Source organism: Tachypleus tridentatus, chromosome 9 (genome assembly GCF_004210375.1).
Source record: "Tachypleus tridentatus isolate NWPU-2018 chromosome 9, ASM421037v1, whole genome shotgun sequence".
Classification (NCBI taxonomy): domain Eukaryota; kingdom Metazoa; phylum Arthropoda; class Merostomata; order Xiphosura; family Limulidae; genus Tachypleus; species Tachypleus tridentatus.
The window spans coordinates 147196160-147213363 of record NC_134833.1 but is presented as its reverse complement, the minus strand read 5'-3'; the positions used below and the strand labels follow the sequence as shown (position 1 = coordinate 147213363).

General features: G+C 36.5%; 1 protein-coding gene across 1 annotated transcript in view; it reads right to left on the bottom strand.

Annotated features, from left to right (window-relative positions):
• Window positions 1–11528: 11528 nt before the first annotated feature.
• The window catches only part of LOC143226618 (uncharacterized), a 135913-nt gene continuing 130237 nt past the window's right edge, over window positions 11529–17204 (bottom strand). Inside the window, exon 6 of the mRNA XM_076457826.1 lies at window positions 11529–15415. Coding sequence (XP_076313941.1) covers window positions 13182–15415 — 2234 coding nt within the window. The 3' untranslated portion in view covers window positions 11529–13181. The remainder of the gene's footprint in view (window positions 15416–17204) is intronic.

The following is a 17204-nucleotide window of genomic DNA, read 5'->3' as shown; positions in this document are numbered from 1 at the left end:
GTGAGAACGGTATTGAGACGATTCTTTTTTGGCTACATGCGAGATTATGGACTTGTAGTCACTGCCCATTAAAATACAACAACAGAAATGCAGCAGGTGTAAAAGGAACGAGAGCTATCGCTCAGTCAGTCTTCAACTATCCTATTCTATCATTGGATAGAATACATATACTTTATAACGCTTCGTGAAATGCTCCTCCAATCACATTAGGGCTTGTGTCCAGCTATACAATATTTTTCGAATTAAATTCATCTCTTATGATGACCCTTGTGTTCATCTTTATGGGAAGGTTCATCAGGCTCGTTCATTTCTTTTCTTCCGTCATAAGGCCGATATATACACAAATTAACATGGATATAGTCATTGGTCACCTAGCAGCAACATTGCTAGCATCTATAAATACCAGTCGTTATCTTTCAGCACACCCCTTGATTACTGATGAATAAACAATACTCTGCCATAGTTTTTTCTCATTGCTTTGCTTCTTGCACCATTATGATATTGTTTTCATTTACTAGTTTTTCAATTGCTGTTTTTCTTATTTTATGGCCACAGAAGTTTCAAAAAACATTATCCAAACAACCTCGATTATTCATTATCTCTCTTTAACTTATCTTCTTCTTGGCTCTCTTCAAAGTAAGTCATTGCTAAGTCAACTTGTGTAAACTCTTAGTTTAATGCCTATGTTGTTGCTGATGGCTCTGGTCAGGTAGGAACCTTATTGTCCTGGGATACCAAGGTTAGAGTTGGCGGCTTCTCCCTCTGTGGTCAGTATTCCTCCCACTGTTGCCACATTTGCCTAGCTTCTGTTTTAATAATTTGTTGTTATAACTGAATTATATACAGTCACTGTGTCTTTTTGTCTGAGCACGGCAGACTGTTCCTACCTATTGAAGAAATCCTGCTAGTCTCCTTACTTATGTGTAAATCCTATTTCTAGAATACAATAGTTCATTGTCTAGGGCTGCTTTATATTATATTATTTTTTTTTTACTAAGTGCATATGTGTGTGAATGTGTTTTTCTTATAGCAAAGCCACATTTGATTATCTGCTGAGCCCACCGAGGGGGAATCGACCCTTTGATTTTAGTGTTGTAAATCCGTAGACTTACCGCTGTACTAGCGGGGGGTTCACTAAGTAAGTATTTATTGTTACGTCTTATTTCCTTCTTTTTTTTCTTTCATTACTCTTAACGCTAGTGTCTCCCTACTTTACCATCCTATTAAGTAAGAGGCGATAGCACCGAAAATAATAATAAAAGGAACGGCTAACAAACGTAAGTCCAGCTTTGATATTAAAAATTTAGTTCATATTTGTAGAATGTGAATAAATTAGTTGTTTCACATAATGTAACTTAATATTATTCATCGTTTTTGTTCTTTCCACTTTTCTTTACACTAACGTGGCCTAACAGTAATAATATTTTGACTCTTGTTAGGCCTAGTTTCATTTAATAAGACTAACTGTGTTGTTCCAATTGTAGTTTAATGTAATAATATACTTATTTTTAAAAGACAACAACAACACTGAAATAAGGTATTTGTTTCTCAGTTACGGCTTTATACCCTCTTACATTTATGTCATCATGACGAACAGATTGATTTATTTACTATCTAAAGTTTTAATTAAAGTATCACAAAGACGCTATCAGCTCCAATAAGATGTTTGTTGCTAGAGGGAGCTCTCATTCCTTGAGGAATAATGACGTAACATCTAGAACTTTGAACGATATAACGGTTAATCCTATTTGTCATTGGTAAAAGAGTAGACCAAACGTTGGTTTTGAGTGGTCTTTCATTGCTAAATTAGGATGGCTACCGCAGATAGACCTTGTATAGTATGGCGCGAAATTCAAAACAAACCAATCAGCTCGAACAAACGAAGTCTAGTTTCTCCTGAATAAGTTAATGTTTTTTTTTCAATATAAAATCCTAAAGTCTAACTAAACTGATCGAAGTTAACTATTTTATTCACAAAATAAATTGAAATTAATCAAAATATTTACAAGACATTTGGAAGGACACTTGATGATGAGAAACCCTCTTGAAATAAAAATGTATCTCAGAACGGCTGGTATGGGTAGTAACATTTTTATTGATAAGGAGAGAACAACGTTTCGACCTTTCTAGGTCGTCTTCAAGTTAAGAAAGAGAGAGTTTGAATGTGACCGTTGACGGACACATGTCTCAGGGATGAGAGCATAAACAGCTACGGAATTGTAGGGGGCGTTGCAGGTGGATGTAAGGTTATTAATCAGTGTGTGTTCAGATGTGTTTTCTTACAGCAAAGCCACATCGGGCTATCTGCTAAGCCCACCGAGGGGAATCGAACCCCTGATTTGAGCGTTGTAAATCCGAAGACATACCGCTGTACTAGCAGGGGGAGGCGTTATTAATTAGTATAGATATAAAGATGTTCCTTTATATTGGTCTAAGTTGCTATACAAGTAGTGCTTCTTTAAATTTACGTTTGTTTATATTTGTTTTCATTCTAAATGTCTGGGTGTTCTCTATGGTTATGTTTATTTGATTTGCAATGTTCAAAAACCTTTGAAGTTGTTTTTTGTTCTTTGAATCTAATTTCCATTTTTCTGCTTGTTTCTTCAATATAGAAGTCGTGGCAGTTGTTGCATTGTATTTTATAAATTATGTTGGTGTTGTGTTTGTCAGTGTAGTTTTTACATAGTATGGACTTTAGTTTTGTACTTGGTTTTAAATAAATTTTGTGTTTACTGGAACTTTGTGTTTCGTTATAACTTTTCTCCAAATCTTGGTTATTTTGTCACTAATGTCAGGAACATATGGTATTCAGCATTATAAGGTTTTGTAGTTTGTTCTATTTTGGGATTTATTGTTGTTTGTTTGTTGTTGTTGGTCTCGATGTGTGCGTATAATTTTTTCCATGGTTTTTAGAGTAAATTTGTGGTTGTTGATGAAGTGTTGTTTTATTTTGTTGATTTCATCGTTAATGTAATCTATAGTTTTGTGTTTATTTGGTTTCTTAGTATGTTCAGTTTTTGTTTTGTTTCATGTGCTGAGTCCCAGGGAATGTATAATCCAGTATGGGTGATTTTTCTGTGTATTTCTGTTTTGAATTGTGTATCAGTTCTAGTGATCTTGAGGTTAAGAAATGCCATTTGGTTAGTTGTTTTTTCTGTTCACAGGTGAACTTAATGTTCAGGTGTATTGAATTAACATGATTGAAAAAACTAAGTGTGTGTTTTGTAGATGTGAATCCCACAATTGTATCATCAACATACCTGTACCAGTATAGTGGTGGGTGTAAAGCTAAAATGATTCCTTGTGATTCTCTCGTCTTCCAAACTTAACATTCCCTCGTCTTCCAAACTTAGCATTCCCTCGTCTTCCAAACTTAGCATTCCCTCGTCTTCCAAATTAAGCATTCTCTCGTCTTCCAAACTTAGCACTCCCTCGTCTTCCAAGCTTAGCATTCTCTCGTCTTCCAAACTTAGCATTTGCTCGTCTTCCAAACTTAGCATTCTCTCGTCTTCCAAACTTAGCATTTTCTCGTCTTCCAAACTTAGCATTCCCTCGTCTTCCATACTTAGCACTCCCTTGTCTTCCAAGCTTAGCATTCTCTCGTCTTCCAAACTTAGCATTCTCTCGTCTTCCAAACTTAGCATTCCCTCGTCTTCCAAACTAAGCATTCTCTCGTCTTCCAAATTAAGCATTCTCTCGTCTTCCAAACTTAGCACTCCCTCGTCTTTCAAACTTAGCATTCCCTCGTCTTCCAAACTTAGCATTCCCTCGTCTTCCAAGCTTAGCATTCTCTCGTCTTCCAAACTTAGCATTCTCTCGTCTTCCAAACTTAGCATTTTCTCGGCTTCCAAACTTACAATTCCCTCGTCTTCCATACTTAGCACTCCCTTGTCTTCCAAAGCTTAGCATTCTCTCGTCTTCCAAACTTAGTATTTCCTTGTCTTCCAAACTTAGCATTCCCTCGTCTTTCAAACTTAATTCCCTCGTCTTCCATTCATTCTCTCGTCTTCCAAACTTAGCATTCCCTCGTCTTCCAAACTAAGCATTCTCTCGTCTTCCAAACTTAGTATTCTCTCGTCTTCCAAACTTAGCATTCTCTCGTATTCCAAACTTAGCATTCCCTCGTCTTCCAAATTAAGCATTCCCTCGTCTTCCAAACTTAGCATTCCCTCGTCTTCGAAGCTTAGCATTCTCTCGTTTTCCAAACTTAGCATTCTCTCGGCTTCCACACTTAGGATTCCCTCGTCTTCCATACTTAGCACTCCCTTGTCTTCCAAGCTTAGCATTCTCTCGTCTTCCAAACTTAGCATTCCCTTGTCTTCCAAACTTAGCATTCCCTCGTCTTTCAAACCAAGCATTCTCTCGTCTTCCAAACTTAGCATTCCCTCGTCTTCCAAATTAAGCATTCTCTCGTCTTCCAAACTTAGCACTCTCTCGTCTTTCAAACTTAGCATTCTCTCATCTTCCAAACTTAGCATTCCCTCGTCTTCGAAGCTTAGCATTCTCTCGTCTTCCAAACTTAGCATTCCCTCGTCTTCCAAACTTAGCATTCTCTCGTCTTCCAACTTAGCATTCTCTCGTCTTCCAAACTTAGCATTTCCTCGTCTTCCAAACTTAACATTCCCTCGTCTTTTAAACTTATCATTCTCTCGTCTTCCAAACTTAGCATTCCCTCGTCTTCCAAACTTAGCATTCCCTCGTCTTCCAAACTTATCATTCTCTCGTCTTCCAAACTTAACATTCCCTCGTCTTCCAAACTTATCATTCTCTCGTCTTCCAAACTTAGCATTCCCTCATCTATCAAACTTGATTTTAATTATGGTCCAATTGAAAATTTCATTACTTAAACTGTTTAGCTTCCCTTTCCCCCCACGGTAAGTCTGTGGACTTATAATGCTAAAATTCAGGTTTCGATACACGTAGTGGACACATCAAAGATAGCCCATTATGTAGCTTTATACATAGCTGAGAAATCAGACAAAGACCGTTGTGGTACAATTAAAAATTGAAAGATTTTTTTTTTTTTTTTTTTCCCCATTAAAGTTTAAGATTATCAGAGGAAGGGCGTTTCGACCCTAAATGTTTTGAACTTTAAAACATTTCCAGACCATTTATTTTCCTTGTGAGGTACACAAGTGTTCTCCAAATTTACGGGCTTTTGACTGTGGTGGATAAAGTACACAAATGACGTAATTACCTTAATTTTGTGTGTGTGTTTTATTATAGCAAAGCCACATTGGGTTATCTGCTGTGCCGACCGAGGGTAATCGAACCACTGATTTTAGCGTTGTAAATCCGGATACATACCGCTGTACTTGCGGATGGCTACCTTAATCGTATGTTCCCGTAATAAATCTTTTATTAGAAGATATATATACTGTTACTATGATACAGCCGACTTTTCATTTAAAAGCAAACTTTTTCTAGATTAGTGCATTGTTTTGGTTATTTCAAAATGGATATAAGGTGACTGACAATATATCTCAAGAAATAATAACCCGAAGTTGTTCAACCTGCAAATCACATTGAATCTAGTGTTTTATCGGGCTCATTAGGTATAGGCCAGATCAATATTTCATGTTGCGTAAATATGCAAATCCGTGTATGTATCAAATGGACTGTATTTTAGTTTATCTGTTTAATCAAGTGTACGTGCCTTCATGTTTAGATTTGACATTTCTCTTTCATTTTAAAAGTTGCTGAGGAGCGACCTCTATGCTACAATGATTGTTGTAGCTCTTAAGCTATTTAAATATTTTGAAATATTTGGTTATTATACTCAGAATACCATACTCATTTGAGAATGTTAATATTTCATAACGTCTTTAACTTTGTAGTTTTCAACGTTATAAATTTTAGTTAAAACATTTAAAGTATTTTGTTGTTAACATGTATGTTTGTTTATATCAGTTTATTTATTTATTCTTTAAGTCTCTCAGCTAAAGTCCCTCACTTACACAGCGGTAAATCTACACATTTACGAAGCTAAAAGTAGGATTTCTATTCCCCTCGGTGTTCTCAGCAGATAATCCTATGTGGCTTTTCTATAACAAAAAACACACACACACTTGGCTCGGCATGGCCAAGCGTGTTAAGGCGTGCGACTCGTAATCTGAGGGTCGCGGGTTCACATCCCCGTCGCGCTAAACATGCTCGCCCTTTCAGCCGTGGGGGCGTTATAATGTAACGGTCGATCCCACTATTCGTTGATAAAAGAGTACCCCAAGAGTTAGCGGTGGGTGGTGATGACTAGCTGCCTTCCCTCTACTCTTACACTACTAAATTAGGGACGGCTAGCCCTCGAGTAGCTTTGTGTGAAATTCAAACACACACACACTTCTTGGATAATTTGTAATTTTTAACATTTTTTTCTAGGTTTTCAATTATCTTGGTTTGGTTAAATGCTAGAGATAAACTGACAGAAGCTTCTGTTAAACACGTGATTTCTGGAGTTTCTACGTGGTGGCATATAAAGGCATTTTGTTTAAGAATTTTTAAGTAAAGTTTCTTTATTTATTTGTTTTTGGAATTTTGTGCAAAATGACATGTAGACTATCTGCGCTAGTCGTCCCTAATCTAGAAGTGTAAGACCAGAGGGAAGGCCTCCCACTGCCAACTCTTGAGCTACTCTTTTAACATTGAATAACGTGACTGACCGTCACTTTATAATGCCTCCACAGCTGAAAGGGTGAGCATATTTGGTGTGACGGGTATTCGAACCCTCGACACTCAGATTACGAGTCGAGTACCCTACGTGTGTTTTCATGGAGATTGGCCAGGTGGTTTGGATGCTGCGAAATAGTTACATGGACATACAGTGACAGCATTATTAAATGTCTGTATATTAAAGAAAAAACTGAAAGCCTAATTGATCACACAAGAACAAGTGTGGTGTTGGAAATGTATGCTGTTAACTAGATCCTCACAAAAAACGGTATGGATGTTCATCACGCCCTTGTGGAGTTACATACACAGTTCCAATTTTGCGTTTGCGTTGTGAGGTTTTTATGGGTGTCTTTTTTTTTTTTACAGTTACGTATTCAGGTTTTGAGATAACATTTCAGTCAACAATATAATTTATTTACGTATTAGATTAATTATTCGAAATCATAATAACATAACACAAAAACTGTTAAGTCAGCAACACACTAACCAGTGAAGAAACAGCTTAATCACGTGATTGCCTAGACATGATTAACTCCCACATTCGTTCATTTGTTCAGGGAGCGTCTCAACATTACCTTCTATATTTAGCCAAAAGTATTCCTATAATTTTTCGTATTCATTCTGTTAATGTCCATAACTTTGAAGACACTCTTGAAACACTTTATGGAATCGTGTGTCTTATCAAACAATGAAAAATTAAAATTTAACACAACGGGTGAGTACGAAACAGATTTTATTAAAATAATCTTTATTTAAGACAAATATTACAAGTAAAAATATAAGTATAGAAATTGAGCGTCAGTGCGCCCCTTGTGGGGCCGTTAGAACATCCAACAATTAACATTTCTTAATAAAAACACAACAAAACATATTTACGTCACTGGTATACATGAACATTGTTCCAGAGTTAAGTAACCAAAATCTATTGTTATGACAGCAAATAATACTTTGAACAACAAATCGTCGTGCAAGACAGTGAAACACATGTGAGTAATTTACAAATAATTAAAGTAATTAAATAAATTCATTTAATATTTTTATTACAATAGTTGCCTTATAATACACTGATTCAATTAATATTATTGTCGTCATGGTTATGGTTACCTTATTATTAAATAGTGACTCAGTAAATATACTTGTTACCATAGTTACTTTATACACCAATACCCAGTTAATATTCTTACAACCACTATTACATTGACATAATATAACTTGTATAAACTTTAATATAGACATTTCAAGAAAAGGGTATACAATTAGATGGCCATGCAACGTTTTCATTTTGTTGGCGCATGTGCATTTCTGGCGATCCGAAACAAGTTAGGGTTACACTTGTTAGTGCCATTTTTTTAATACGTGTATTACAATTCTTCGTTGTCCCAGAAAATGTGAACGGCAGTTTAATTTTAAAACTATAACTTAGTTAATACTATTATCACCATAATTATCTTGTTAAACAATGATTTGATTAATATCTTTCTTATCATAATTAGCCCATTAACATAGTTAATGGTCTTTTGAAATAGGCTTAGCGGTTTTGAATAAGTTAATTTAAACGTGTCTGTTAAAGCTCTCTCCAGAGACAAGGTTCGGTATTAGTTGTCAATATTAATTTGTAATTAATAAATAATTCACAATACATATTTTGTTATTTTATTTTGGTTATGACATTTTGATAATACTCGGCTTCCAGACGAAAACGATAACAAAATATGAGAGAGAATAGACCTTGAATGACAATTTTTTACTTATTAGTTACACTTTAAACACCCAAAGCTGGAGAACCGTTAAAAACAATAGGCCTAACATTTGTGATAAAAAGAAGCCACGTTAACAGACTTTTTTTTTCCCCCTAATTGTTTTCAATTTAACCATTTCGGTCCCAAAACGAGAGACGTTTAAAAACAGCATTTCAAGAATAACTTTTGTCTCCCACAAGTACTGTTTGGGCAAGGGTATATTTGCAAAATACGTAGTAATACAAACCTCTCAAGTATATATATAAAATAAACTGGCGTGACCGTTCATTATGTGATAACGAAAATGTTGACACTCAGAGCACACCGTTTGCTAAACATTACAAATAAGGACGGTTTTAAACTTGACTGATCTGCATAATAACAGTTCACTTTTTATTATAACGGATAAAACAGCAACAAAAGGTTAAACCACTAATATTTTATATTATATTACTTTTCATAATGTCTGTCGTTTATTGTAACTCTAAATTGTCACTAGTTATCTCACCCTTTTATTTCTTCTTTGTTTAAGCCCCGAATTATCCTAAATGTTACTAACTGTGATAACATGGAACAATTAAAACCTTCCAATTTTAGCAGTAGTGGATAATGTGTTAGAGCACTTTAGAACTCTGAGCGCGCAAAACTATATGACACAGCCAACTTTGGAAGTTTTTTTTTCATAACTAAGGCAACTTAATGAAGTATTTTAGAAGATAGATAAATACACAGATGTATAAACAGGTAGATGTCTCTACCATTTATAAAGCTTCTCCGTTGAAAGCAACACGACAATGTGCTCAAATACAAACTGTAAACATCCTAAAATAGTTGTGGTTAGATTTTTATTCATTCAAACTATTTAACGTTAGACAGTTATAAAATGATGTTTTTTTAAAAAAAAAGAAGTATTTTCGCTTTCAAGGGCAATTCTATCCAAGCACAATTATTGGCGTGCCAAACTGTGACTTCGACGATCCCTGGTTCATGTCCCGTTATTACAACGTTGGGAATGTGGGTGTTTTGCAATAATGTCAGTCAAATATTACTATTCGAGGAAAGCCCAACAGTTGACAACGAGTACTGTTGAGTAGCATCCTTCTGTCTAGTTCTTTTTTAGTTGGTTTGGTTCGTCTGTAGGCTTAAGACACTAAAACTGGGAGTTTTAATACCCATGGTGGGCAGAGCACATATGACCCATTGTGTAGCTTTGTGCTTAATAACAATCTTGTTTAGCGTCCCAGTGGCACAGCGGTGTGTCTGTGGACTCACACCGTTAGTAATCGAGTTTCGATACCCGTGGTGGGCAGAATACAGATAGCTAATTGTGTAGAACAAAAACCATTCGTTTAAAATTATGGAGAGCTCCTGCTGATAGCTCTTGTGTAAATTTGCAAGAAGATTCCAAACTAACAAATCTACTTCACCTGTATTAATATAAAATAATTGTTTTAATCCTCGCAAAACAACCCCTTCCTTACTAATATGAAACATGTTTTCTAATCTTCAGAAACAACCCCTTCCTTACTAATATGAAACATGTTTTCTAATCTTCAGAAACAACCCCTTCCTTACTAATATGAAACATGTTTTCTAATCTTCAGAAACAACCCCTTCCTTACTAATATGACATATGTTTTCTAATCTTCAGAAACAACCCCTTCCTTACGAATATGACACGTTTTCTAATCTTCATGATAAACCCCTTCCTTACTAATATGCAACATGTTTTCTGATCTTCATGATAAACCCTTTCCTTACTAATATGCAACATGTTTTCTAATCTTCACGAACAACCCCTGTCTTATTGGTTTACAGTAAATGTTTTAATATTCAAATATATCTTCTTCCTTTAATAACTCATTTTTTTCTGTTGTTAATACCTAAAATTTGGCGGTTACTAAATTAAACCAAAGGTTCTTCCAGAATTCAAATAGACGAAGTTTTCAGGGTTTTTTAAATCTACATCTTGTATCCAGTACTGAGGAAATAGCCAGCTTCAGCAGTAGACATTGATTGTATGGTGCGGGGACTACAGGAGAGGCAAAGGCACGTTTAGGGGTAACTTTATCTCTAGCATACCCTCTTATCACCAACCACGAATTAACAAAAATGCACAGAGTTCTGCTTACTTCTGTGGGAGTTTTTGATTGTATTTATTGTCACTTATTCACCCACCCACTCTTCACAGTTGCACGGCGCACTTCCCTCTAAAATATCGATTGAAAATTAGAGATGACAAATGCACGTAGCCTACTGTAGCTTAAACAAACATTGATAATTAGTGACTTTGTTTGTTTGAAGTTAATCACAAAGTTGCATAATAGGCTATACCTACTCTACCCACGACGGAAGACAGATAGTCAATAGTATACACGGCCAACTCTTGTCTACAGGCTAGAGAGAAGACAGATAGTAAGTAGTACACATGGTTATCTCTTGTCTATTGGCTAGAGAGAAGACAGATAGTCAACAGTACACATGGCCAACTCTTGTCTATTGGCTAGAGAGAAGACAGATAGTCAACAGTACACATGGCCAACTCTTGTCTATTGGCTAGAGAGAAGACAGATTGTCAACAGTACACATTGCCAACTCTTGTCTATTGGCTAGAGAAAAGACAGATAGTCAACAGTACACATGGCCAACTCTTGTCTATTGGCTAGAGAGAAGACAGATTGTCAACAGTACACATGGCCAACTCTTGTCTATTGGCTAGAGAGAAAACAGATAGTCAACAGTACACATGGCCGACTCTTGTTTATTGGCTAGAGAGAAGACAGATAGTCAACAGTACACATTGCCAACTCTTGTCTATTGGCTAGAGAGAAGACAGATAGTCAACAGTACATATGGCCGACTCTTGTTTATTGGCTAGAGAGAAAACAGAGAGTCAACAGTACACATTGCCAACTCTTGTGTATTGGCTAGAGAGAAAACAGATAGTCAACAGTACACATTGCCAACTCTTGTGTATTGGCTAGAGAGAAAACAGATAGTCAACAGTACACATGACCAACTCTTGTGTATTGGCTAGAGAGAAGACAGATAGTCAACAGTACACATGGCCAACTCTTGTCTATTGGCTAGAGAGAAGACAGATAGTCAACAGTCACACATCTCTTGTCTATTGGCTAGATAAGACAGATAGTCAACAGTACACATGGTCATCTCTTGTCTATTGGCTAGAGAAAACAGATAGTCAACAGTACACATGGTCATCTCTTGTCTATTGGCTAGAGAGAAGACAGATAGTCAACAGTACACATGGCCAACTCTTGTCTATTGGCTAGAGAGAAGACAGATAGTCAACAGTACACATGGCCAACTCTTGTCTATTGGCTAGAGAGAAGACAGATTGTCAACAGTACACATGGCCAACTCTTGTCTATTGGCTAGAGAGAAGACAGATAGTCAACAGTACACATGGCCGACTCTTGTTTATTGGCTAGAGAGAAGACAGATAGTCAACAGTACACATTGCCAACTCTTCTCTATTGGCTAGAGAGAAGACAGATAGTCAACAGTACACATGGCCAACTCTTGTCTATTGGCTAGAGAGAAAACAGATAGTCAACAGTACACATTGCCAACTCTTGTGTATTGGCTAGAGAGAAGACAGATAGTCAACAGTACACATTGCCAACTCTTGTGTATTGACTAGAGAGAAAACAGATAGTCAACAGTACACATGACCAACTCTTGTGTATTGGCTAGAGAGAAGACAGATAGTCAACAGTACACATGGCCAACTCTTGTCTATTGGCTAGAGAGAAGACAGATAGTCAACAGTACACATGGCCATCTCTTGTCTATTGGCTAGATAAGACAGATAGTCAACAGTACACATGGTCATCTCTTGTCTATTGGCTAGAGAGAAGACAGATAGTCAACAGTACACATTGTCAACTCTTGTCTATAGGCTAGAGATAAGACAGATAATCAACAGTACACATTGTCAACTCCTGTCTATAGACTACAGGAATTTTTTTCGTCATTCTTACAGTGCGAAATTTTGTGGCAACGGGACGCAAACAGGAACTCTCGGATTAATATCCCGAGGATGCCCACATCTAGGTTAGACCCTCCCTGCCCTGCTGTTGTGATATTTCTTGAGATAAACTCCAAAGCGCTGAAAGTTAATGAATTCAAAACAAATACTGATATATATTCCATAACAGTTTTTTAAATACTAAATTAAATTTGTAAATATAATTTTTTAGTCGTGACGATTTATGAGCACAGACTTTTATAAAATTTTGTATTTTTATAAATATAGATGCATCGCATATACATTCTCTAAAGTAGACGGTCAAGGCCACTATTTTGTATTTTCATAACTAACTAATAAGTTATTTTTTGATTAATTAATTATTTTTTTACACCGGTTATTGTGTAGCGAGACACGATTATGTCTTATATAATCTATGCAAGTGGCGCTATCTCATAGTTGAGATGCGGAATTACACGTAGTTCTTATAATTAATTAATGGTTGTTTCTTTACTGCTTTTAACAACACACCTGCAGGCTCTGAATCGAGAGAAATATACATAAATAAACTGTAGCTCTTGACGCTGGTTGTCCTTGAGTCCCACCTGTTTTTCATAGTACTGGTCTTATCTGAAGCTATGTGAGTTTCACCTTGTTCATTATCCACTTACTAAGGAATATCTAAAGAGAGTAATGTCCTTCCCTTTAAAAAGCAAACTTTGTGGTGTTGAAGTTCATTTTCTAAGTTTCCTTCTGTTTCTTTAACAAGACACAGATAAATGCTGTTAATATGAAGGAGGTGGCAATTGGAGGGGTGGAGAGCGTGCAGTAGAAGTGTTATTGGTAGATATAATGACAGTTTGTGTTCTTCCTCCTTCAGCGCTACGTATTGTGTAGCTAGACATCTCTGGTGGGAGTTCTTTTCTAGAATGTTCCACGACATTACCAGAATTATCGAGAGGAATCTCTACGGCTGTTTTGTATAATTTTGAAGATATTTCACTACTGTTGCCATACAAGGAACCCATGTAGCTTTTATCTGTACTTTCGTGCTCAACTTCAAAGCTCCAAGAGTCAAAATCAGTGCTTTCTGAAGGCCATTTAGTAGTCAGTTCTGGATTCGAACTTGGATGGGTACCCTTTGTGGCTACCTGTTCAAGCAAAGAATCCTTGTGAGGGAAAAACATACTATCTAGTTTTTGCTTGCTGATTTCGTTAACGTCTTTGTTTTCAGGCCTGGAGGCAGTGTTGAAAAGAAGAGGCGAAGAAACCATTTTGTCTTGGTGACGAATCACTGGTGGAATAATTGGTATATCCACTGTTAACGGAGAGTTGTCTTTTCTAACAGCAGGACTGGGATAGTTTGAATTTTTAAAGGTAAAATCCGGTCTATTCTCCTTCTGGGTAGGAATGCAGGCCTCCTTCGAATTGTTTGCATCAAAAGAAAGATCTGGCTTCGGAATATTGTTATCTACTTTAATAACTCTTTTGGCTGGAGTGGAGGTCATGTTGTTTTGTCCATGGTCACTTTCACTGGATACATTAGATCGGAAACTTGATTTGCTTATTATAGATGTATTGGATAAGTAATTCAAATTTAGAGATGCATCTTGTTTAATGGAATGATTCTTTACCATTTCATTTGTACCTGAGATGTTTTCATTGTCGTATAAAGCGAATGAGTTGTTAATTTCTTTTTGTGGTTTTGCTTCTACTTCATGAGGTGAAATTTTGCTTATATTTAAATGTTTAATAGGTTCCTTGACTTCTTTAAGTGAAATAAATACCTCTTCCTCCTGTGGATTGTAGTTTGTAGGTCCTAAAATTTTATTTTGTTCACGAAGGTTTCCTTCTGGAAGGGTCAGTTTTTGGAAATCTAAGGATACTGCCCTTTCTAACAGAGTCGGAGATCGGTTTACGGCCTCTTCAAGTTTCTTAATGTCTCCCAAAGAAGAAGACCTTCTTCGAACTTTTTCTCCTTTGTCATCAATTTCCAAGGAATCTTTGGAAACGTCAGAGTCTTCTTCTTCACCAACATATGTTTCTTCGTACATATAGAAATTTTCCAGGCTATCAACTTCAACAGAATCAGATATGCCACTTGTTTGCGGTTTTGAGCTTTCAATGGAATTCTTTCTGTCTTCTGTACTTTCTGTTAATAATGAACATTTCTTGTCATCATTATTGCATCGAATTATATTTTCTTCCATATCTTCAAACTGATGCACAAGAGCCTTGGTTTCCATAGCTACTCCATGAAAAGACTGAGGTGGTGCAGGTGCCCTTCTCTTTCCAGGAGTGGCCGTTTTTCTAGGAAGAGAAAGAGCTTTTTCTTCGTTCATATCACTAACTTTCGTATTTTGTTCGTTTTCTTTAATCACAAAATTCTCATCTGATCTAGGACAGCTTTCTTCTCGTGGAACATTGATGCTGAGAGATTGTTTCTCTTGAGAAGTATTTGTAAAGTTTTCACTGTTGCCAAGTTCCTCAGTTTCATATTTAACATGAGTCAATGATTTCTCATTAATTATGAGAGGAAAATCTACATTTCTTTCCTGGTATGATAATTTCTTGGAATTTCCATCGTCCACTGTAGCTGTGGCCAGCATACATTCATTCATGGATCCAGTAACATCTGTCACTAGTCTATCAATTTCTTCTGGAACAACATCTTTACTTCTGTCGTCCAAGTGGGATCTCAACCTCTGAGTTTCAAGTCCAATACTTTGAGATCGCTTAGGTATGATTCCTTGAGAAGGAAAGGAATCCTTATCAATTTGTGTTAGATCGTCAATAGATTGGCTTCGATACAACGGGTGGAAGAGCCTTTGACCTTCATTAGAAAAGCTAGAAGATCCTTGACGTTTCACTATGGGTGGCGGTGCTAGTCCTTGGTCGTTTTCTGATGTTTTCTCCAGCTCCAATTGAACATCGTATGGAGAAGCATAGCTCAGGATTGTTAGAGCATCCTCGTAGACCATGTTAGTAAAGGAGACGGTAACGCTTAAGATGCGATCACCTGAAAAAAAAAAAAGATTGTTAGAGTAAAGTTCACTTCTTAACGATATTTGTTCCTGTGCAAAAACCTCATATCATTTGGAAGTGCTAGCTATGAAACCTCTAAAATATTTCGTTTATGAACTGCAATAGCTGTGTCATTTCAGTAAAGATGGCGTCTTAGTCATTTTGGATCCTCAGACAGTATTCAGTAATTGGGGCCCCATAATGATAAGAAAACTTAGAAATAGTTTAAATGGCATAATATCGAGGGTTCTTCCATATGTTGGACCCCGGGCAATTGCTCAGTTTGCCTAATAGGTAAGACAAACTCTAATTTTCGTTGCAGTGATGAAGCATGTTGCTGGCATCCTTCAAATCCGCGATCAAAGTTTCAAATGTTATCCTCATGAAAATCCACCAGGCAGTCTCAGTTCATAAACTGCATAAATGATCCAGGTGAAGTGTAAAACTTCTGGGATGTTAAGTTCAGAATGAGCGTTACAGAGAAAACTGTTCACATGTTTTTGGTTTAGCAGTAAAGTTCTTTTAAATTTAAAGGTGTACAGATAGTTATCTGCCATAGTCAAGAATTGGCCTCACTATCAAGTTTCTTTAACTTATGCAGCATTCAAACTGAACTACGAAAACATACAAGCAATAGATCATTCCAGTATTGTGTGTATGTATGCGCGTTGTTTTTTTTATAGCAAAGCCACACTGGGCTTTCTTCTGTGCCCAGCGAGGGGAATCGAATTCCTTGGGAGCATTGTAATTTTTAATCATCAGAGGACTTCAGTATCGGATTCTAAAAGAATAAAAGTAGTAGTAATACATTCGGATTGTAAAATTAACTGGAGCTGAGCTCCAGTGAGTGAGCACCTGTAGAATTTAATCCTTGGATTTATTAAAGTTTCTTACCTGAGGTAAAGTTTTTGTAATAATTTTGAGAATCTTCTTGAGGGTGTTAAAATTTTTCTTACAAAATTGAAGAACATTTTTATTATGCCTCTCGATTCCATGAAGGAACATAGGGCCGCAATCGCTTGCGGATTCATTAACAGGCTGGTTTTTTAAGTGAGCAGATTGTTAGCTTACTGCACAACCCCCAACCAGGAGGAGAAACCTGAGCCGTCCCTAATTTTGCAGTGTAAGACTAGAGGGAAGGCAGCTAGTCATCACCACCCACCGCGAACTCTTGGGCTACTCTTTTGCCAACGAATACTGGGATTGACCGTCACATTATAACGCCCCCACGGCTAAAAGGGCGAACATGTTTAGCGCGGCCGGGATGCGAACCCGCGACCCTCGGATTACAAGTCGCACGCCTAACGCGCTCGGCCATGCCGGGCACAACATTTTTATTAGAAGGTATAAAATGTTTCTCTTAAAAACAAAATATTTTTTTTGCATTACATATTGGTTTGTCAACAAAATAATAAAAAATACAAAACAACTTATAATATGATAAAATAATATAAAACAATAACATTTGTAGTATATACAGTCTTCTCTCTCTGATGTCACTATATCTGATGCTCGGTTACCATTATCAATGTTATTATGTCAGATGATCAATGTCAGAATTGTTTGTATAAGGAGACTGCTCCTTTACAGTAGGTATCTGTGATTTGTTGGCAATAAAAGTCAACAATACACGGGCAGCACACAATCCATTTGTTTTACAATAATGTATGGAAAACAAGTAAAACTTATGTATAAAAAATTGTTTTATTGTTGGTTATCAAGTTTGTATTTAAAATTCTAAATGATTATCTTTTCTTCTCAAGAGGATATATATTTTTTTTACC